Source organism: Pongo pygmaeus, chromosome 16, assembly GCF_028885625.2.
Source record: "Pongo pygmaeus isolate AG05252 chromosome 16, NHGRI_mPonPyg2-v2.0_pri, whole genome shotgun sequence".
Taxonomy (NCBI): domain Eukaryota; kingdom Metazoa; phylum Chordata; class Mammalia; order Primates; family Hominidae; genus Pongo; species Pongo pygmaeus.
In genome coordinates, this window is record NC_072389.2 from 62,616,591 (window position 1) to 62,640,175 (window position 23,585).

Consider the following 23,585-nt stretch of genomic DNA (forward strand, 5'->3'; position numbering starts at 1 on the left):
TGGCCCCACAGGCTCTAGGCTCAGACAAAGAACTGTTTATACACCTGTTGTATGTGTAGACAGCCATTTGAATGTGGAGCTGCAGATTAAAGGGAAGACATGGGAGCCCTGGAGAGCAAGGGTTAAAGAGAACTATAAGAACTGTGAAAGTCAAATTCTCCAGAAAATATATGAGGGCCATTTGCAAGGGGAATCAAGTTACAAAGAAAAAGTTCCTGCTAACTTCATTAACATGAAAAACTCCAGACTTCAAGCCTTCGTCTAGTCTGAGGCCATTTTTTTAAAGGCTTATATTTTTGCTATGTGTGCCAGTTAAATTTTTTCTTTTGTAAGCTAATTATGTTTAAGTTCGTGTGAGAAAATACTTAGTTTGTATTATTCTATAGTGTAAAAATATTTGCTGGTGTTTCTGTTGCAAAACAAATCTAGCACCCTTTCTGATTTTCCTTAAGGAAAAAGTAAAATTTCTAAGATTTATTATTTAGATAATGATCAGACATTTTTTAATAGTTGAGTTTTTAAAAATCAAAGAATTATTTATACTGATGAAGTAAAAGGAAATCAGAATTCAGCAGATGCATCATCACTTAGATAAGTGAAAATTCAATTTGTTACTGTTCAGTAGTATTGTCTTACATAGCTATAAAATGTTTCACATAACATACACTAAGTATACATATGTTTAAAATTTAAAGTTTAGAAGGCTATTTTCTTTTAAATTATTTGGTGTGATAGTTCAAAATGTTATGTAAAACAGAATTAGTACATATTACCAGGGGTCATAGAAGTTTTAAGTCCACATTATTATAAATACAAATACACCTCAGCTTTTACTTTAACTTACAATTATTTCCCCAGCCCGTCAAAATTCTCCTAGATTTATTTAATCTTTAGAGTAGGCCTAATCTTCCAGGGTTCCAAAGAATTTGCAGCCATGTATTGTGTTTGCCCGTATCTATTTTTATAAAATCGGATTTTGAACTTTCTTTCCTCTTAGATCGCTGAGTACTTCATAGTAAGAAAGCACCCTCATTCATTAAAAATAAACAAGACCAGGATACCCTTGAAACAGAATTTCATGAAACATTTTAAAAATAATTTGTTCTCTTGAATACAATTTTCACAGTCCATTTCTCTACTGATTGTTAGGTTGAGTACTTCAGATTCTTCTCAAGTTTTTTTAGGGGAACAACCAAATACTAAAACTTTCTGAAAGTGGGAAGTGGGATGGAAGTCTGCCATAGTTTCTGTGGTCCCTTCCCAGCTTTAAGATTTTGTGATTCTAATACATGGTGAAATTGTGTGGTTTAGAGAAAACATGTGGATGCATGATTATTACCCAAGGGAGTAGTAATACAAATAATGCTCAGCAATGACCAATCCTAAAATCATTTTAAAAGTAACTATTGAATTAAATTTTAAAATCCACTAAATGGCTGTGTTTCTTAAAAATAAAGATGAAAGTAAGTGTAAAAGACAAACATTTCTTAGAAAGTGTGGTGGAAGAACGAATCTATTCTAATTAGATCTACTACCAAATGACCTGCATTGCCTAAAATTTTGCTTTGTTTCCTTTTGTTTAGCTCACAGAAAAACCAAAGGATAAACTTGCATAGGGGTATTTATTCCTCTTAGGGTAAAATCATACAAAGTCATGGAAGATAAAAGCTGTATTAATTACTCAAGAGAGATTCAAAGCTTGGCAGTTTACTAGGATTGAAGGATTTATTGAAAAACAGTGGTTCTCATGTATAACTCCAGGCAATAAACCTATTTAATTAAAAGCTTAATCTTCTAGTTCACACGTCTGCTACTATTCTAATAAAAACTTCATCTGTAACAAGTTTTTCTATGTATATTAATACTGCAATAGCTGACTGTTTGATGGTGTTTGCATTGCTTGGAATGTGGCAGTATTTTGTTAAATGCCAGTTCATGCATACTTTAATGTATTTAGGTATTATATGAAATAGATTTTCCGATTGATTATATAGGATTATTAATAGACCCTATAATATGTAGTGCATTGTGGCTTATAGAATGCTTTGTCATCTCATTTGCTTCTCACAAACACCCTCTGTGGGATTTAAAATTTACAAATTAGAAGTTTCATTTTTTAAAAAAGGTATGTTTTGGTTTGATTTAAAGGCAGTACTACTATGAAGTATTAATATTTTGAAATTCTCCCCAAAAACCAGAATAATGACATCCAGAAAAAGTTGCTGAAATCAGATGAGTGATACTGTTTTCTCTATTAAACCTAGTAAAATAATTTGGACAGTTATTGCCTCTGAACTATCTTAATCATTTTTTTTATTTTTGGGTTTTCTTTAACCTTAGGTTGGAACTCATCGGGAAGATTCTGTCAGTCTTAATGGCAATCATTCAGTCCTGTCTAGTACAGTCACTACTTCAAGCACAGACCTGAACCATAAAACACAGGAAAATTATAGAGGTAACTCTATTGTTGGTTTTCAGAAATGCAGACAGAGATATCATTTGGAACACTGTCACCTGTCTCACAGCTGGATTGACATCTGTGAATCAAAAGTCATTTAGGTGAGGGAATTCCAAATAGCGTGGAGAGCAGATATTTAGGGTTCCAACTGGCTCACCTAGGTTGACAATTACAGATACTTATTGACGAATAGAGCCACGTACAGACCATTGTTCAGTATTTACCAGTTATCTTTTACCTCTTCCTGTTCTGTCATGTCCCTCTTCCTCAGACATTTTCCCTCATGAGTGTATCTTCATGGTCCTTAGAGGCAGTGACAGAGATATTTCTGATTATACTGAGAGCTCCGAATGATGGAAGCTGTTGTTTTAGAGATTATCGTTTGATTGAAGAGACATACAATTTTGATAAAAAGCAAACTTGATCACTGTTCCAATAGAGCTTACAAGTAAGTGTGAAGATAGAGCACTTAAAAGTGCAAATAAGATCACCAAAATAAAGTTCTCCCAGTTACATTTAACCATAATGCCTGTTTTACTGTTTATCCAGGAAGATGTTAATCTTATGTCCTTTACCTCTGCAACATCTTAGAAGTTAGTTTCTAAAATACATAGTTTCTCATCCTTGTTCATTTGTTAAATAGTGCCTGAAAGTGAGCATTAGATTGGTCATGGGGGTCAGACTAGTTCTTTTAAATGCAAATGCTGTTAAAAAGCACAAGGATGTGGATATATTATTTTCAGCTCTAAATAGTATACTTTCCTACATCTTCAAACCTCCATCATAACCCTGTAACCGCTAAGGATATTCACCAGCTAGAAAGCTTTTTATTGTCTTAGCTCTAATTCATAAATGAGTCTCGTCTTTTATTTTATCTTTCCTTTGCCTCTTTGTTAGGTGGCTTGCAAAGTCAGTCTGGAACTGTTGTTACAACAGAAATCAAGACTGAAAACAAAGAAAAGGATGAAAACCTTCATGAACCTCCTTCATCAGATGACATGAAGTCAGATGATGAATCCTCCCAAAAAGATATCAAGGTTTCATCTAGAGGCAGAACAAGGTATTTGTTAGCATCCAGGTTTTAAATTTTACTCATTTTCCATAGGTAAAAATACTTGAGAAGCTGGGTGTCATGCATTTATTAACTGTCAGCTATGTTCTAGATATTGTGTTAGGATTTTTGTGTATGTTGTCTCATTTAATCACCACGTCATCCCTATAAAATAGAAGTATATGAAGGTTTGATTTCAAAATTGTTTTCCTTCATACTATACCATTTGAGCGACTATATGTAAAATATAATTACATCTCTTCACTCAGGTTGCTTAGTCTGTTAGATAAGTAAAAGGTAAAATAGCTAAAAAGAAGTTAAATCGTGTGGTACGGACATTTAGATAAGATTTGATCAATAAATATTTGAATATGGTCAGGTGTCACTTAACAATGGTATATATTCTAAGAAATGCATTGCTAGGCAATTTCATCATTGTGCAAGCACACAGTATACTTTCACAAACCTAGCCTGTTGTTCCTAGGCTGTATACCTGTATACCATGTTACTGAACTGAGTGCTGTAGGCAACTGTAATACAATAGTAAGAATTTGTGTATCTAAACACCTAAAAGGCACAGTAAAAATAAAAGATAAAAAATGGTACCCATATAGGGCACTTATCATGAATAGAGCTTGCAGGACTCGAAATTGCTCTGGGTGATTCAGTGAGCAGGTGGTGAGTGAATGTGAAGGCCTAGGACATTTCTGTACACTATTGTAAACTTTACAGACACTGTACATTTAGGCTATATTTCATTTATTAAAAAATATTTTTCTTCAATAGTAAATTAACCTTGGCTTACTGTATGTCATTTACTTTATAAACTTAAATTATTTTTAACTTTCTGACTCTTGTAATAATAGCTTAAAACACAAACACATTATATAGCTATACAAAAATATTTTCTTTAAGTTCTTTTGTAAGCTTTTTTTTTTTTTTTTTTTTTTTTGAGATGGAGTCTTGCTCTGTTGCCCAAGCTGGAATGCAGTGGCATCATCTCGGCTCACTGCAACCTCCGCCTCCCAGGTTCAAGTGATTCTCCTGCCTCAGCCTCCCAAGTAGCTGGGATTACAGGCACCCCCCACCACTCCAGGCTAATTTTTGTAGTTTTAGTGGAGACGGGGTTTCACCATGTTGGCCAGGCAGGTCTGGAACTCCTGACCTCAAGTGATCTTTCCACCTCAGCCTCCCAAAATGCTGGGATTACAGGCATGAGCCACCACACCCGGCCTTTGTAAGTTTTATTCTATTTTTAAAATTTTGTGTTTTTTTGTTTGTTTTTTTACTTTTCAAACTTTTTTGTTAAAAACTAAGACAAACACACATGTTAGCCTAGGCCTACACAAGGTCAAGATCATTAATATCACGGTCTTCCACCTCCACATCTTCTCCCACTGAATGTCTTCACAGGCAGTAACATGCAGGAAGCTGTCTCTCCTAAGGTAACAAAGCCTTCTTCTGGAATACCTCCTAAAGGACCTGCCTTGCGGTCTTACAGTTAACCTTTTTTTTTTTTTTTTTTTTTTTGAGACGGAGTCTCGCTCTTGTCACCCAGGCTGGAGTGCAGTGGCACAATCTCGGCTCACTGCAACCTCTGCCTCCCGGGTTCAAGCAGTTCTCTTGCCTCAGCCTCCAGAGTAGCTGGGACTACAGGTGCCTGCCACCACGCCTGGCAAATTTTTGTATTGTTAGTAGAGATGGGATTTCGCCATGTTGGCCAGGCTGGTCTCGAACTCCTGACCTCTGGTGATCTGCCCACCTCGGCCTTCCAAAGTGCTGGGATTACAGGCGTGAGCCACCACACCCAGCCAACTTTTTTTAAGTTAGAAGTATACTCTAATGATAAAAAGTATAGTATAGTATAGTATAAATACATAAACCAATAACATAGTTATTATTATTATCAAGTACAGTAGGTCCTCAAAGAACATCATTTTGTGAAATGATGAGAAAAAAAATTGATTCCTAGCTAGAGCCTCTTTGTTTGTGGAGTTTGCACATTCTTCCCATGTCTCCTCATGTGGGTTTTCTCTAAGTACTCTGGTTTCTTCCTTCACCCCAAAAATGTGCGTATTAGGTTGAGTAATGTGTCTAAATTGTCCCAGTATGAGAGAGTGTGGGTGTATGTGTGAGTGTGCCCTGCAATGAAACGGCATCCTGTCCAGGATTGTTTCTGCCTTGCTCCCTGAGCTGCTGGGATAGGCTGCAGCCTCCCCCTGACCCTGAACTGGAATAATTGGGTAAATAATAATCTTACTTATTTTTACGAGTCTTTCTTAAATGTATGAATAGTTCACATTTATTTCATTGTTTAATATTAGAAGTGTATTTTGGTTTTTATTCAGAAGTTTGGTGATATTTTGTCACCAGAAATGTACCTTAGGGACTTAATTCTTGTTTATATCAATTAACCTATGATAAAACTGGTTTTATTATATGTCGTTTTCCTTAAAGTTGCAGTTTCCAAGAACTGATCAGTGACATTGAGGACTTACTGTAGTGTGTACCGTACTTAATTGCATGCTTTTATACAACTGGCAGCACAGTAGGTTTGTTTATATCAGCACCTATACAAACAATGAGTTAACGTGACTAATGTGTTGTGCTGCAGCCTTACCACAGCTACATTACTACATAATAGACATTTTTTAGCTCCAATATAAGACCGCTGTCATGTATGTAGTCCCTCATTAACCAAAATGTTATGGGCTCATAACTGTATATTAATATAAGGGCTAAATATATGGTAAGACTCTGATTTAAACAAGCAAATTATGGCCCATGGGCCTACCCAGCTCACTGCCTAATTTTGTTTTTGTTTTTATTATTATTATTATTATTATTTTATTTATTTATTTATTTATTTATTTATTTTAAGACAGGGTCTCGCTGTCACCCAGGCTGGAATGCCATGGGGTGATCTTGGCTCACTGCAGCCACAGCCTCCCAAGTAGCTGGGATTACAGGCAGACGCCACCATGCCTGGCTAATTTTTGTATTTTTAATAGAGATAGGGTTTCACCATGTTTTCCAGGCTGGTTTCAAACTCCTGGCCTCAAGTGATCTGCTCACCTTGTCCTCCCAAAGTGCTGGGATTACAGGCGTGAGCCACTGCGCCTGGCTGCTGCCTATTTTTATAACGTTTTATTAGAACATCACCGTGCCCCATTCATTTATCCATTGTCTGTGGTTGTTTACATACTGCATTGCCAGACTAGAATAGTTGCCACAGAGACTGTATGGCCCTTCAGAGCTGAAAATATTTACCATCAGGGCCTTCTGAAAAAATGTTTCTTTTTAACAAACAATTAAATAGTAATTTGAGAAAAGTATGAAAAAGGAAGTATTCTAGGCAGAAAGATGTTGTCGTGGAGTTTTCTAGAAAATGGACTTGACTTTGCTTTGAAGTATGAATATAGACACATAGTACATTAGTTTCAAGTGATTTCTGGATTTTTCCTTCAAATTTTTCTTCCAGCTCTACATTAAAATTAGATGAGTTAGGCCAGGCACAGTGGCTCATGCCTGTAATCCCAGCACTTTGGATGGCTAAGGCAGGAGGATCTCTTGAGGCCAGAAGTTCAAGACCAGCCTGGGCTACATAGCTAGATTCTGTTTCTACAAAAAATTAGCGGGGCATGGTGGCAAACGCCCGTAGTCGCAGCTACTTGGGAGGGTAAGGCAGGAAGATTGCTTGAGTTCAGAAGTGTGAGGCTGTAATGAGCCATGATCATGCCACTGCACTCTATCTAGCCTGGCTAACAGAGAGATGCTGTCTCTAAAAAATCTTTTTCTAATGAAAATTTAAAAGTTAGATCATTTAGTATATTTGTGGTACACCCTATTTCTTGGCATACATATTCATTTATCAACGATATGTGTATATATCTTATACAGATTTAAAACATTGTTCTTTGTGTTGAATTATGGTGCAATGAGGATGGTAGATAAAACTAAAAGAAGCAGAATGTTCCTTTCTGTCATTCACAATTTAAAAGGTGTCCTTTTGCTCTTTTGACATTCTCACTGTTTTCAACACCTAAACATTTATCTTGGCAAAAAGGAAATCTTAAGATCTTAATATTATTACTTTAATATGTATTGTACTCAACTATCAGGGGCATAAGGAAGGAAAAACTGTGTCAAGGAATTCAGAGACCACTCTTCGGAGGCATCTTAACTCTTACATAGTTTTTATTCAATTAGAATTTTAAGGGAAACAATTTACATCTTTCCTCCATATTCATCTTCTTATAGATCAGGAATCAGCAAACTTTCTCTGTAAAGTCCCAAATAGTGACTATTTTAGGCTTTATTGGACGTACAGTCTCTGTCACAGCTACTTACCACTGCCATTATAGCACAAAAGTAGCCAAAGTCAAATGGGTATCGCTGTTCCAATAAAATTTTACTTACAAAAACGGATGACCAGCTCATAGATCAGTTTGCTGACCCATATTATAGGTCATCAGAAATTAGGAGGCAGTGTAATAGGTTAGTAATAGTCCATAATCATGAATAGGTTAATAACATGACTTTTGGACAAAGTAAGGGTTTGAATTGTGGTTCCATTACATACTTGCCAAGTGACTTTGGGCAAGTCTTTGAGCTCAGTTTCTTCTTCTCTAAAAAGAGACTTTCTGTTACAGGATTCTTGTAGGAATAACCAGAAAACGATGCATGTAAAACCCTTTGCACACTGTCTAGCACACAGTAAGCACTCAGTAAAGATACTATATCTACTGTTACAGTGGTAGTGTTATGGTGGTAATTTTAAGTGTATGGTGTAGGCTTGCTTCCATGGAGCACTGACCTGACATCTCATCATCATACTGCCACTAGTTAGCTCTGTGATCCTAGGTCTTGAAGTGGTTCTCAACCCTGCCGCCCAGACCCTGGAACATTTTAGAAATACAGGTGCCTGGGCCCCAACCCAAACTCACTAAATTAGTGAGTCTAGCATCTCTGGTAGTAAGACCTGGAAAGCTGTATTTTTTAAGTGCTCTTGGAGATTCTAGTGAGTGGCTATCTGTGGACACCACTGGGCTCGATGATCTTTAAAGGCCTTTTTGAAGTCAAAGAACCAGTGATTTTCTTTTGTCAAAAGAATGCATTTATATGATTCTTAATGATTAGCAGGTTAAATATTGCATACTTTTTAGAGACAAAGTCTCTGTTTGTCACCCAGGCTGGAATGCAGTGGACAATAACCTCAGGCTGCTGGACTCAGGCAATTCCCCCATGCCCGCCTCAGCTTCCCAAACCACTTAGGTTACAAGCACGAGCCACCATACCTGGCCTGTGTACTTGTTCTTTTATTAGAATACTCAGGGTATTAAAGAAGAAGTAAAAATATCTAATATTTTTGTACATTATTTCAAGGTTCTGAGAAGCTGTGGTCAGTAATTTGTATCTGAATCATAAATAGAACTTTCTATAAGCTGTTACAGAGCATCTCCCTCATGTTTTTTTTTCTGATTATGTAGTCTATTTTTATTACAGAAATTTAGAAAATACAGAAAAGTATACACAAAAATCACAAGAAACCCCACTATTCAGAATTAACCACTGTTTACTTTTTTTTTTTCCTGAGAAGTTCTAATTTGATTTCGCTGTGGTCTGAGAGACATTTTGTTGTGATTTCTGTTATTTTACATTTGCTGAGGAGTGTTTTGCTTCCAATTATGTGGTCAATTTTAGAATAAGTGCAATGTGGTGCTGAGAAGAGTGTATATTCTGTTGATTTGGGGTGGAGAGTTCTGTAGATGACTGTTAAGTCTGCTTGGTCCAGAGCTGAGTTCAAGTCCTGGATATCCTTGTTAATTTTCTGTCTCGTTGATCTGTTTAATTTTGACAGTGGGGTGTTAAAGTCTCCCATTATTATTGTGTGAGAGTCTAAGTCTTTTTGTAGGTCTGTAAGAACTTGCTTTATGAATCTGGGTGCTCCTGTATTGGGTGTGTATATATTTAGGATAGTTAGCTCTTCTTGTTGCATTTATCCCTTTACCATTATGTAATGGCCTTCTTTGTCTCTTTTGATCTTTGTTGGTTGAAAGTCTGTTTTATCAGAGACCAGGATTGCAACCCCACAACCCCTGCTTTTTTTTTTTTGCTTTCTGTTTGTTTGGTAGATCCTCCTCCATCCCTTTATTTTGAGCCTATGTGTGTCTTTGCACATGAGGTGGGTCTCCTGAATACAGCACACTGATGGGTCTTCACTCTTTATCCAATTTGTCAGTCTCTGTCTTTTAATTGGGGCACTTAGCCCATTTACATTTAAGGTTAATATTGTTATATGTGAAATTGATCCTGTCATTATGATGCTACTGGTTATTTCACCTGTTAATTGATGCAGTTTCTTCACAGCGTTGATGGTCTTTACAATTTGGCATGTTTTTGCAGTGGCTGGTACCGGTTGTTGCTTACCATGTTTGGTGCTTCCTTCAGGAGCTCTTGTAAGGCAGGCCTAGTGGTGACAAAATCTCTCAGCATTTGCTTGTCTATAAAGGATTTTATTTCTCCTTCATTTATGAAGCTTAGTTTGGCTGGATATGAAATTCTGGGTTGAAAATTCTTTTCTTTAAGAATGTTGAAATATTGGCCCCGACTCTATTCTGGCTTGTGGGGTTTCTGCAGAGAGATCCACTGTTAGTCTGATGGGCTCCCCTTTGTGGGTAATCCGACCTTTCTTTCTGGCAGCCCTTAACATTTTTTCCTTCATTTCAACCTTGGTGAATCTGACAGTTATGTGTCTTGGAGTTGCTCATCTTGAGGAGTATCTTTGTGGTGTTCTCTGTATTTCCTGAATTTGAATGTTGGCCTGCCTTGCTAGGTTGGGGAAGTTCTCCTGGATAATATCCTGAAGAGTGTTTTCTAGCTTGGTTCCATTCTCCCCATCACTTTCAGGCATATCAGTCAAATGTAGATTTGGTCTTTTAATGTAGTCCCATATTTCTTGGAGGCTTTGTTCATTTGTTTTCACTCTTTTTTCTCTGATCTTGTCTTCTTGCATTATTTCATTAATTTGATCTTCAATCACAGATATCCTTTCCTCTGCTTGATCGAATCAGCTATTGAAGCTTGTGTATGCTTCACGAAGTTGTTGTACTGTGGTTTTCAGCTCCATCAGGTCATTTAAGTTCTTCTCTACTCTGGATATTCTATTTAGCCATTCGTCTAACATTTTTCCAAGGTTTTTTGCTTCCTTGCAGTGGGTTAGAACATGCTTCTTCAGCTTGGAGAACAGCTTTGTTACTACCGACCTCCTGAAGCCTACTTCTGTCAACTCATCAAACTCATTCTCCATCCAGTTTTGTTCCCTTGTTGATGAGGAGTTGTGTTCCTTTGGAGGAGAAGAGGCATTCTGGCTTTTGGAATTTTCAGCCTTTCTGCTCTGGTTTCTCCCCAGCTTTGTGGTTTTATCTACCTTTGGTCTTTGATGTTGGTGACCTATGAATGGGGTTTTGGTGTGGATGTCCTTTTCGTTGATGTTGATGCTATTCCTTTCTGTTTGTTAGTTTTCCTTCTAACAGACCGGCCCTTCAGCTGCAGGTCTGTTGGAGTTTGCTGGAGGTCCACTCCAGACCCTGTTTGCCTGGGTATCACCAGCGGAGGCTGCAGAACAGCAAATATTGCTGCCTGATCCTTCCTCTGGAAGCTTCGTCCCAGAGGGGCACCCGCCTGTATGGGGTGTCTGTTGGCCCCTGCTGGGAGGTGTCTCCCAGTCAGGCTACACGGGGATCAGGGACCCATTTGAGGAGGCAGTCTGTCCGTTATCAGAGCTCGAATGCCATGCTGGGAGAACCACTGTTCTCTTCAAGGCTGTCAGGCCAGGACGTTTAAGTCTGGAGAAGCTGTCTGCTGCCTTTTGTTCAGATATGCCCTGCCCCCAGAGGTGGAATCTAGAGAGGCAGTAGGCCTTGCTGGGCTGCGGTGGGCTCCGCCTAGTTCGAGCTTCCCTGCCACTTTGTTCACACAGTGAACATAAAACCACCTACTCAAGCCTCAGTGATGGTGGATGCCCCTCCCCCTGCCAAACTTAAGCATCCCAGGTCGATCTCAGACTGCCGTACTAGCAGCAAGCAAGGCTCCGTGGGCCTGGGACCCGCCGAGCCAGGCACAGGAGGGAATCTCCTGGTCTGATGGTTGCGAAGACCATGGGAAAAGTGCAGTATTTGGGCAGGAGTGTACTGCTCCTCCAGGTGCAGTCACTCATGGCTTCCCTTGGCTAGGAAAGGGTAATCCCCCAACCCCCTTGCGCTTCCCAGGTGAGGCGATGCCCCACCCTGCTTCAGCTCACCCTTCGTGGGCTGCACCCTCTGTCCAACCAGTCCCAATTAGATGAACCAGGTACCTCAGTTGGAAATGCAGAAATCACCCATCTTCTTCATCGATCTCACTGGGAGCTGTAGACTGGAGCTGTTCCTATTCTGCCGCCTTGGAAGCGACCCACCTCAACAATGTATTTTTTTTAAGTATTTTGTTTTTGTTTTGGATCAGCTTTATTGAGGCTTAATACACATGTAATAATAAAATTCACTAATTTTAAATATACAGTCTTTATGTATGCTAAAATGTTTATATTTTGTCATTTTGACAAGTGTAACAGTTATATAACAGCCACCTTATTCATAATGTAGAATCCACCTCAAAAAATGTCCTTATTCCCCTTGGTAGTGAGTCCCTTTCCTCCATCCCGTGGTCCTTGGCAACCATTGATGTGCTTTCTGTTACCATAGTTTTGTCTTTTCTAGAAGTTCATGTAAATGGAATTGTAGAGTATGTATGTGATCTTTCATGACTGGCTTTTTTTACTTAGCATAATCTGCAGCTTGATTTTAGATACAACATAATGGTCCATTGTCTGAATGTACTATGATTTATTGAACCCATTTCCTATTATTAAATCCCAATATGTTGCTGATGTAAATAATTCTGTGATCATCTCCCTTTACATAAATTTCTATGTACGTCTCTAATTATATCCTTAGGATGAATTTCCAAAGTTGGAATTGCTGATCAAGAGGTAATAAACATTAAGGCTCTGGATTCGTTTTGCCAATTTGCCCTTCAAAAAATTGTGTCATTTCTCCCATGTTTTATAATCATCACCACTGATGATAATTTATCTCTAGAACAAAAAAATAGCTATTTTCTGAGATACTTCTCTCAATCTATATCTTAAGCTTTCCTTCTTTCTTTTCACCAGGTAACTGCCAGAGTATATTTAAGAGCACAGGCTAAGCAAATTATACATTTATGTACTAGAAGGGCTTTTAAACTGTAATGTGTATATCAGTCCTGGGGAACATGTTAAAATGCAGCTTCTAATTCAGTAAGATAGGAGTAGAACCTGAGAGATTCTACTCCAGTGTTTTTAACAAGCTCCCAGTAATGCTGATGCTGCTGATTTGTAGATCACATTTTGTGTAGCAGGGTGCTAAAATATTATGTAGTTGTTGATCTTATATTTATGAAGAGTTTCTGGAGAAATCTTTATGCTATAATGTGCAATGAAAAATGCACTTAAGAGTGTATGTAGTATATTTCAACTATATGACTGTATATGTGCATTGAAGAAAAATTTGAAAGGAATATACAGTCATGTTAACTGCACCTATTACAACTGTTTACAAGATTTATAGGTGGTTTTCATTTCCATCTTTACGCTTTATAATTGTGCACAATCAGCATATCTTACTTTATAGCGAACCTAATAGACCTTGTTGTTACTTTATTTTCTAGCAGTACTAATGAAGATGAGGATTTGAACCCTGAACAGAAAATAGAAAGGGAGAAGGAGAGGCGGATGGCTAACAATGCCAGAGAACGCTTACGCGTGCGGGATATTAATGAAGCATTCAAAGAGCTTGGCCGAATGTGTCAGCTTCACTTGAAGAGTGAAAAACCCCAAACAAAACTCCTTATTCTTCATCAAGCCGTGGCAGTCATCCTTAGTCTAGAACAGCAAGTCAGAGGTAAGTAGGTTCAGCCGAGATGTATAACTGTTCTGCTTCAGATGGGCAGACATTTCTATTTACAGTTGCTCTTCTGCTTGGGGAAGTTGTTTGTTATTTCTCCCAGTACTTCTACTCCTGTATCATCAGGGTCGTTTTTCCTGTAATTCTCACTTCTGTCTCACTGTATCACCTAATATCTGTGGGCTGAGTGTTCTCCACCAATAGAGAGTAATTCTGTGAAGCAAAGCAGAGAACAAACAGCCTCTGCCTGCTGCTCAGCAATAGTGCTTTGTGTCTCTTTGCTCTGGTTGCTTCTGATCTCTCAACCATTAAATTTACCTGCCTAGACCTGCCCTCCTCCCTGCTCTTTATGTCTTTCCTACTTCTCTGTATTCATTTTCTTGCCTGCTCTACTTTGGAGTATCTACCATGCCCTGCTGGTTAATAGGATGCCTTGTCATCATCCCTTCTGCCTTTGCCACATACCTTTACACCCATGTCAATAAGGTCTCAGGGCTTCTTTGTTGACCCCAGACCAGGAACACCAAGAACTTTTTGGGCTAACATACATTGGCATGCCTGTGTGTCCTTAAGGGCAAAACAGCTCACCCACTGCTGACTCAGTTTCATTTTTCAGGAAGTTTGTTGCAGTCTTGAAGAACCTTTGGAACTTCATTTGTTCAACATGTATTTATTGCATACCTCCTCTGTTCCAACCAGCTATGTCCTAGACCCTGGGTTGTCAAATAATAGAAGCTTCTTGTCTTTAAGAGGTTTTACCATCAAGCTTGAGTTTCTCCATATACTTATATATTGTCTTAAAATATCCCAAGCCTTTTTGCAAGGAATTCATAGACGTGGCCCTAGGTTCCAGATCTGACCACTAGTCTCTCTGAGAGCAATTCTTTCGATTTTGTGTGAACAAGGTTCAAAAAAGAATAGGGTGGGCAGATGCTTGAAAACTACAGCCATGGAGCCTCAGCATAGATTATAGAATGAGTACTCTTTCTTAGGAAAACCAGAGTGAGAGAACTTGAACAAACTTTCAGAAATATATACAGTAGTAGTTAATTCATCCACTTCCCTCCAATATATTTAATGAATAAGAATGAGGGATAGATCATTTTGTGTATAATCAACCTAATGTTAAAAATGGATACTTGCTCCTGTTCTCCCAAGGTCCTTGAAATATCTGTGGAGTATAAATTAGTTAATGAAACCTAATCTTCAAGGAGTTATAGACTCCCTTGTGATATCCATAAGGAGGAAGATTGTTACCCACTCACCTGTGGCAGAAGCAGTGGTTCCTTGAACTACTGATACCTCTTGCCACTTTAGCAATGTTTTTTTTTTCTTGAATTGTGTCTGACACCCTTTGTCTCGCTCTGAAGGCAGCAAGGCACCTATGTTCAGTGGTTCAACTACACTCATCCTCCTCCTCTTCAGCCCAGGATATCTTCTACCCTGACTTCACCCAGCCATTTATTGTTAAAGCCACTGCCTCCATCTCAGCTGTGAAAGTCTTACTGTCTGGTCAACAAGAGTACCAGAATTTATTCTAGTACACAGCACCTTTTCCTCCCATAGTGCTTTAGAATCAGAATGCAGTCATTTGTGTTTTTAAAAACTTTTTTTTTTAAGCACAGAGATACCTACTTCAGATCTAAGCCATTAAAATGAGAAATACTTCTGTGATGGAAAAACATAAACATAAATAAATAAAACATAAATTCTACCATGCCTAGAGGGACCTTATTCATTTGTAACATTGGAATTTGCGGTGGTTCCATGCGGGCACCTAGAACAGAAAAGCTGAGTCTGAGAGAAGATCTATCATCTAGGCTTTCTTACTACTGACTTCCTGGTCTGTTATGGGTACTGACTATTTCATACAGTTCCGTAAAGCTCTGTCTAAGGAGTCTTTGATGAAAGTTTGAACAGATTTCAGATACACTGAACTGTAACTTCGTTAAGGATTGCTTTGATATTCAGAAAAGCCTACTTCTCCCCTGCCTTCAGACTGGGCTTGAAGCCTTGTCTTAGGACTTCACATAAAAGCCCAGGGATCTTTGTAAGACTGTGTATGTATGTATGTATGTATGTATGTATGATGTATGTATGTATGTATGTATGTATGTATGGTCTCACTGTGTTGCCCAGGCTGGTCTTGAAATCCTGGCCAGGGATCTTTGTAAGACTTGTATGTATGTATGTATGTATGTATGTATGTATGTATGTATGTATGTAGAGATGGTCTCACTGTGTTGCCCAGGATGGTCTTGAAATCCTGGCCTCAAGCGTCTATAGGCTTGAGCCACCGTGCCTGGGCTCAGACTCCTTGAAGGACACTCTTATGGCTGTCAGATAGGGTTTAGAACCCTTCATACAGGCCACAATACCTGTGCCTTGTCTTTGGCAACACCTTCAGAGTTTTGTATAGCCACTGTCTTTTCCTCAATTTACCTACAGTTTTGAGTTATTTTGGTGACTTGATCACTTTTGAGAGCCTCTTCATCCTGTACAGGGACCCTCCTTAGCAGTCCCTGATCCAACACTTTCTATAAAAACAGCTTTTGTTTACATGACCTATTTGGGCATCCTCTGCACTCTGGCTCCCCTTCTGGTTTGGGATGATGCTGCAAGACTGTATCTGATTGTGACCCAATCTGTCACAATCCCTGGATACTTAGTTTTACCAGGAGGCAAACAGACCCAGATCTAGCAGTTCATCCCAGAGAAGAGTGGCTTCTCTTCTAAGCCTCAGATTTTGCCAGAGCATTTTTTGTGCCTTGTTGCCTCACCTGTCAAACCCTAAGTCCCCACTGCCAGTTTAAGCTTTTCCATTATCATGACTACAACATTATTTGTACCTTTGCCATTTTTATTCCCCAGCAGATAAAACAAATAACCTTCAAGTTTGTACTCTCAGCGTTACTCAAAACTCAGTGGTTAAACGTTTCCTCCTCTCAAGCTCTTTCACAGGTCAGCTCAGTCAGGTCACTGTTCTTTTGATAATTTAGTGATAAGAGAACTATTAGATTTTCAGTTTCCTGTTCTACAAGTGAGTTTGAACATAAATGGTATAGGACAGTGGTTTTGAAATCTGGCTGGTCCCAGAATCACCTGAAGCTTTTCTTTTCTCAAACATTTCCAAACCTTACCCCAGGAGATTCTGGTGCAATGAAATGGTTAAATGTGGTAGACTTAACATATGCAGTGATAATACTGCAGTCTTTCCTACATCCCCACTAAAATAAATAAAAATGATATTCATTTTAACCCGCAAGTACAGATGAGAGAGGAGACCATAGCAGATGAAATAGCAAAAGCTGCATGTAGGATGGAAAGTCGATGGAATAGTGGTACTTGTTTGTTTCTAAGTACTGAAGAATACATGTTTCAAGAGTGGTAAGATCTAATCTTGTGCTGAATACAGTGATTTCTTAAATGCCCCGAAGTTAAAATACATAATCATGAAATTTCAGAGCATTAGGGTAAAAAAAAAATTCTAAAGCTTCTGGAGATAAAATTTAAATAGCTTGTAGATAAAGAAACAATCAAAATATCATCAGAGTTCTGGATAGTAGTACTGGATTCCAGGAGATAGTGGAGCAGCACCTTCAAATTTCTGAGGAAAATAATTTCAACCTAGAATTCTTTTTTTTTCTTTTTTTTTTTTTTGAGGCAGAGTCTCGCCCTGTCACCCAGGCTGGAGTGTAGTGATGTGAGCTTGGCTCACCGCAACCTCTGCCTCCTGAGTTCAAGTGATTCTCCTGCCTCCGCCTCCTCCATAGCTGGGATTACAGGCACGCACCACCATGCCCAGTTAATTTTTTGTATTTTTAGTAGAGACAGGGTTTCACCATGTTGAGCAGACTGGTCTGAAACTCCTGACCTCAGGTGATCCGCCTACCTCAGCCTCTCAAAGTGCTGAGATCACAGATGTGAGTCACCGCACCCGGCCAGTTTCAACCTAGAATTTTATACCTTGCCAGACAATTAATCAAAAGATGGAAATAGAATGAAGATATTCCACATAAGCTGGGCATGGTGTGTGCTTATAGTCCCAGCTACTTGGGATGTTGAGTCAAGAGAACCACTTAATCCCAGGAATTTGAGGCTGAAGCGAGCTGTGATCATGCTACTACACTCCAGCCTGGGTGACAGTGCCAAGTCCACCCTGTCTCTAAATAAAAATTATGTTGGCAGCTGGGTGCAGTGGCTCACACCTGTAATCCCAGCACTTTGGGAGGCTGAAGCAGGCAGATCATGAGGTCAAGAGATCGAGACCATCCTTGGCAACATGGTGAAACCCCATCTCTACTAAAAATACAAAAATTAGCTGGGTGTGGTGGCGTGCACAAGTAGTCCCAGCTACTTGGGAGGCTGAGGCAGGAGAATCGCTTGAACCCGGGAGGCAGAGGTTGAAATGAGCCGAGATTGTGCCACTGCACTCCAGCCTGGCGACAGAGCGAGACTCTGTCTCAAAAAAAAAAAAAAAAAAAAAAAAAAAATTAAGTTGGCTGGGCACAGTGGCTTATGCCTGTAATCCCAGCACAGTGGGAGGCCAAGGCAGGAGGATCCCTTGAGCCCAGGAGATGACTTGAGACCAGCCTGAGCAACATAGTTAGGCCCCGTCTCTAAAAAAAATTTAAAAATTAGCTGAACGTGTTGGCTCATACCTGTGGTACCAGCTACTTGGGAGGCTGAGATGGGAGGATCACTTGAGTCCTAGAAGGTTGAGGCTGCAGTGAGCTATGATTGTAACACCACACTCCAGTCTGGGCAGCAGAGTGAGGACCTGTCTCAAAGGAAAAAAAAAAAAGATATCTCAGATATGCAAATCCTTTAAAAATTTACCTTCCAGATACATTCTTTTAAAAAATAGAGACAGGGTCTCACTGTGTTGCCCAGGGTGGTTTCAAACTCCTGGCACAAACGATCCTCCCACCTCAGCCTCCCAGGTAGCTGGAACTGCAGGCATTAGCCACCACCACACCTGACTCGTGTGTATTTTTTCAGAAAGCATCTGGAACATATGCTTTAGCCAAATAAGTGCATAATCAACAAAGACAAATGTTATAGAATCCAGGAAACAAAGGATTTAACATAGAAAAACAGCAAAAATAAATCCCATGACAAGAGCTACTGGGCCTAGAGAGCAACTAATCCATTGAAAATTGAATACTATTAGCTGCAGAAGAAAGGTTTCCAAGGAAAGAAAATGGAATTAATTGATGATATGATGTGTTCAAGATTTTAGGAAAATATATTGATAGGCATTTGTTAGATCTCTTGGAGCATTCAGTGATGGGGTTAGGGAGATGGAATTTGCATTACTAACAAATGAAAAAACAAGTAGCTATTAACTATAGGAAAAATAAACAGTTATATGAGCAAGGGAGCAATCACTGTAAAAAAAAAAAATTTTCTTTTTTTTTTTTCGAAATTGAGGTCAGATGGGTAATGTGCAGAGGTCATAACAAGGTTGGAGGGTGGCACATCTCACACACACTCGTGAACACCCGATCATCGTGCTCATGAACTACAAAAGGATCAAACCTTTCCTCCCTCTCCCTCTCTCTCCCTCTCCCTCCGTCCCTCCCCTTTCCTCCCTCCCTCTCTCACCCTCCCTCTCTCTCTTTCTCTCCCTCCCTCTCTCTCTCTCCGTCCTTCTCTCTCCCTTTCTTATTCTTTCTCTCTCTTTCTTTCTTTCCTCGTTTTTTCTTTTTCTTTCTTTCTTTTTGTCTTATTCTTTATTTCTGCCTTTGTTTCTTTCTTTTTTGTTCTTTCCTCCTGTCTTCCTTCCTTCCTTTTTTTTCTTTCTCCTTTCCTTTCTTTTCTTGTCTTGTATTTTCTTTTCTTTCCTTTCCTTTTCTTTCTTCCTCAGGGTTTTGCTCTGTTGCCTAGGTTGGAGTGCAGTGGCACAATGATGGCTCACTGCAGTCTCAACCTCCCAGGCTCAAGTGATCCTCCTACCTCAGCCCCCTCAGTAACTGGGACTACAGGTGGGTGCCAGTACACCTGGCTAATTTTTAAATTTTTGTAGAGACAGGGTCTCACTTTGTTGCCCAGGCTACTGTAAAATTCTTACCTCAGCAGCTGTCTCCATATAGTCATAATAACATAAATATTTTCCTAGTCATAATAATGTAAGAAGTGACTAGTGAGTTAGCCAAAAATTTTGCTATAAACATGTTGCAAAGTTGATGTTATAAGAGAGTCAAGTCCTCAGCTACGTAAGAAGTCAATAGATAGAATTCCCCTAACTGAAATGTGGGAAGACATACTTCTCATGCCCTGCAGGTAATGAGAAGTACCAGATCTTTCTGGCTACTTAACACATGTTGGCCGTGGTCTGCTGTCACACACCAAGAGGTATGAAAGAGTAGCCTTAGTCTTTTTTGAATCAAAGTTGTGTATTTACTTCACATTTCCTAGAGTCTGCCATAGTATTGTTCTTCCTGCCAGAAGTGTTCTTTGTCTGACTATAGGAACCTGGAAGATCTTGCCTAATTTACTGAATTTTTGGTGCTGATCCTTCCCAGCATTTCTCATCATGTCTCCTAAATCCTGGTGTGATAGAGTCATAGTTAGCTAAGAGCAGTTTTCCATTATAAAGAAAAATGTGAGCCTTTTTTCAGTTGGAAAATTTTCACATCTCACATTCTCCTCTTTAAGTTTTACATGCTAATCTATGCCCTCTTCTCAGTCTCTCGGGTCATTATATGAGACTTTAACGTCCACAGTCTCTCTCTTTTTTTTTTTTTTCGGAGGCAGAGTTTTGCTCTTCTTGTCGCCCAGGCTGGAGTACAATGGCACGATCTCGGCTCACTGCAGCCTCCATCTCCCCAGTTCAAGTGATTCTCCTGTCTCACCCTCCCGAGTAGCTGAGATTATAGGCACCCGCCACCACGCCTGGCTAACTTTTTGTGTTTTTAGTAGAGATCGGGTTTTGCCATGCAGGCTAGTCTCAAATTCCTGACCTCAGGTGATCCGCCTGTTTCGGCCTCCCAAAGTGCTGGGATTATAGGCATGAGCCACCGTGCCCAGCCCACAGACTCTTATATATAAAACAAACTGATGAAAGACACACTCTTATTTGTTAGAGGTGCACAACTACTTATTAATAAAGCAGCTCTTAATATTTTTTGCATAATGATGAACATGCTATTTTTCCTACTAGTTATCCTAATAAATTAACTAAGAGTGTATCTTTCTTCATTCATCCTCCTTATAGTTGCATAGGCTCTATGTCTTTCCCCAAATACAGAGGCTTAGAAAATTAGAACTCTAAAATGAAATTTTATTAGTATGCATCACTGATAGTCAGGAGTCAGCTAAGTTTACCATAATGAAGTTTTTTGTTTACTTTTTTAAAACTTGGATGTGAACTATAAATGTGTATTGAAATATATACATCCAAATACACTTTTACCTACTTTAAAGGGGAAGCCGGCACAGTGGCACTTGCTGGTAGTCCCAGCTTTTTGACAGGCTGAGTTGGGAGGATCCTTTCAGCCCAGGAGTTCAAGGCAAGCCTGGGCAATGTAGTGAGACCCCATCTCTGAAAAAATGGTTGGGGGTGGGGTGGGGACATGGAAAAAGGGGAGCTGTACTGATGGTATATCGGCTATGCCCTCATTTCAAGAAAATCTGACATAAAATATTACAACTTCGAAAAAATACTATTTTCGTTCCACACTAATTACAAATGATCCCTTTATATTATATTCATTAGGGCATTTTTAATCCATTTATAAAAATATGTGGAACAACTGTTAACCTATACTGTATGTTATAATCAAATAAAAAGCTATATCAGAAGCTATGGATATCTTGGGCTTAAAACTCATTTTTTAAAAAATCCAACAGGAATAGTAGTGTGTAAGTAGATTTTGATCCAGTGGGTCTTTGATCTGATGGATTTTCTTTCCCTTTATTTCTCACAGTAGCACCCTATTTTTTTTTTTTTTTTTTTTTTTTTTTTTTTTGAGACAAGGTCTCGCTGTGTCATCCAGGCTAGAGTGCAGTGGCACGATCACTGCAGCCTTGACAACTCTTGGGCTCAAGTGATCCTTGTACCTCTCAGCTTATTTAACCTCTTTTGAAAATGCCCATGTCACAGATCCCATGCAGTCTTCTTTGCTATCTTTTATAAGAAGCAGCAGAGGTTTTTACCACCCTTTTAATAACACCTCCAGCAATAGAAAGACCAACTCATTCATCTCGTTTCACATATATATCAAAGTAGAAAAGTAAGATGTGCACCAGCTATCTATCCCTCTCCCTTGAATTGGCACATTTCCTATAGAAGAGGGGTCCCCAACCCCTGGGCCACGAACCAGTACCTGTGGCCTGTTAGGAACCGGGCTGGCTGCACAGCAGGAGGTGAGCAGAGAGCAATCCAGCGAAGCTTCATCTATATTTACCGACGCTCCCCATCATTTGCATCTCCAAATCCTGTCAGATCAGCGGCAGCATTAGATTCTCATAGGAGCGTGAACCCTATCGTGAACTACATATGCAAGGCATCTGGGATCTAGGTTGCCTACTCCTTATGAGAAGCTAATGCCTGATGATGTGTCATTCTGTCCCATCACCCCCAGATGGGACCATCTAGTTTCACGAAAATAGGCTCAGGGCTCCCACTGACTTAATGGTGAGTTGTATAATTATTTCATTTTATAGTACAATGTAATAATAATAGAAATACAGTGCACAATAAATGTAATGTGCTTAAATCATCCTGAAACCATCCCTGCCCCCTTCCCGCCCCACCCCCTGCACCCAGTTCATGGAAAAATTGTCTTCCACAAAACCAGTCCCTGGTGCCAAAAAGGTTGGGGACCACTGCTTTAGAGGAATAGCTGAGGATATCTCTTACTTTATCCTTTTCTGAACTGGTAACATTTTAGATAAAGCACAGATGTCTCTCTCTAAGTACAAGATGTCAGCATTCATGTCAATTCAGTGTACCGTGTCTTAGCAGGACCTTGAAGAGACTTGATAGCCTAATAACAACAGCATTTGCCAAAATGTTTGAGTGAAGAGTAGCATTTTGATTTAAATCAAATCAAACCCTAGAAATCTAAATCATAAGCAAAAAATGAAGAAAACAAAATGGTCACTTAGAAGTATAAATCTGGAGGCTTAGTTCAATGCTGAGGTTTTATGTGAGCAGATTGTTTCTTCTATGTGATGGTACTTAGTATGGGAATGAAGTTACACAAAACAACAGCAATTTGTTCAGCTTGAGACCTAATTCATAGCTTAAAACCATAGTGATAAAAATTCTTTCCTCCTGTTTTAGAGAGGAACCTTAACCCCAAAGCAGCCTGCCTTAAGAGAAGGGAAGAAGAAAAAGTTTCTGCCGTATCGGCAGAGCCGCCAACCACACTGCCAGGAACCCATCCTGGGCTTAGTGAAACTACCAACCCTATGGGTCATATGTAAACATCAGCCAGGTAAGTACGGGTTTGAAAAGAAACAGCAAGGAAATAACCTTAAGATTCATCTTAAACTGGGTTAGAATCTTTGAATAGAATTCTCTAGTGAGCAGTGGCCATTGTAAAGGTCACATGTAATTTGAAATACAACAGTTTGTCTTTCTGTTACATTATCAGACTTACAGAGCCAGCATCATTTTATAGCAAATTGCCATTTTCTTCAAAGTGTGGCAGTATCTTGTGACTTTGGTTCTTCTGTTCGGAATCATCATGTGTACTCTTTTACATGAGTATCTTCCTGATCCAAGAAGAAATAGTACCATGACTCAACCATCAGAAAACGCTCTTGGTACCACTCATGTTCTTCATTTCTTTATTCAGAAATGCTTGACTATATCATCAACCAGTTTTCTGCTAATTATCTAGCTTTTTGTCATGAAGCCTTTATACATGAAAAAGTTATCACTTCTATTTGGATCAGTAATGCAAATTTATGATATGATGCTTCTTCCCCACTTGCAAGCACATCAGTTAACACCCTCTAGAATCTATTAATGAATGTGAAGTTATTATATATGGTAGAGCCAGAATGCCCGTCTCTCTGGTGGAATTTTACTTGTTCAAGGACTGTTCTTTATATCTTCCTTTTCATGGACTAAACACAA

The 23,585-nt window shown here is 39.2% G+C and overlaps 1 protein-coding gene and 1 non-coding gene across 17 annotated transcripts in view; one reads left to right on the plus strand and one right to left on the minus strand.

The window, feature by feature from the left end:
• TCF12 (transcription factor 12) overlaps positions 1-23,585 on the plus strand; it is a 374,951-nt gene that overhangs the window by 346,078 nt on the left and 5,288 nt on the right. For 12 of the 16 annotated variants that reach the window (XM_054451939.2, XM_054451935.2, XM_054451936.2 and 9 more), the window contains 4 exons: positions 2,341-2,455; positions 3,356-3,518; positions 13,257-13,489; positions 22,785-22,938. In XM_054451939.2, coding sequence (XP_054307914.1) covers positions 2,341-2,455; positions 3,356-3,518; positions 13,257-13,489; positions 22,785-22,927 — 654 coding nt within the window. In that variant the 3' untranslated portion in view covers positions 22,928-22,938. The remainder of the gene's footprint in view (positions 1-2,340; positions 2,456-3,355; positions 3,519-13,256; positions 13,490-22,784; positions 22,939-23,585) is intronic. The other 4 variants (XM_054451941.2, XM_054451938.2, XM_063652651.1 and 1 more) reach the window with 1 other exon arrangement.
• LOC129014919 (small nucleolar RNA U13) lies at positions 18,925-19,028 on the minus strand. The gene has a single exon (XR_008494439.1). It is a non-coding gene; the product is annotated as a small nucleolar RNA U13 (small nucleolar RNA).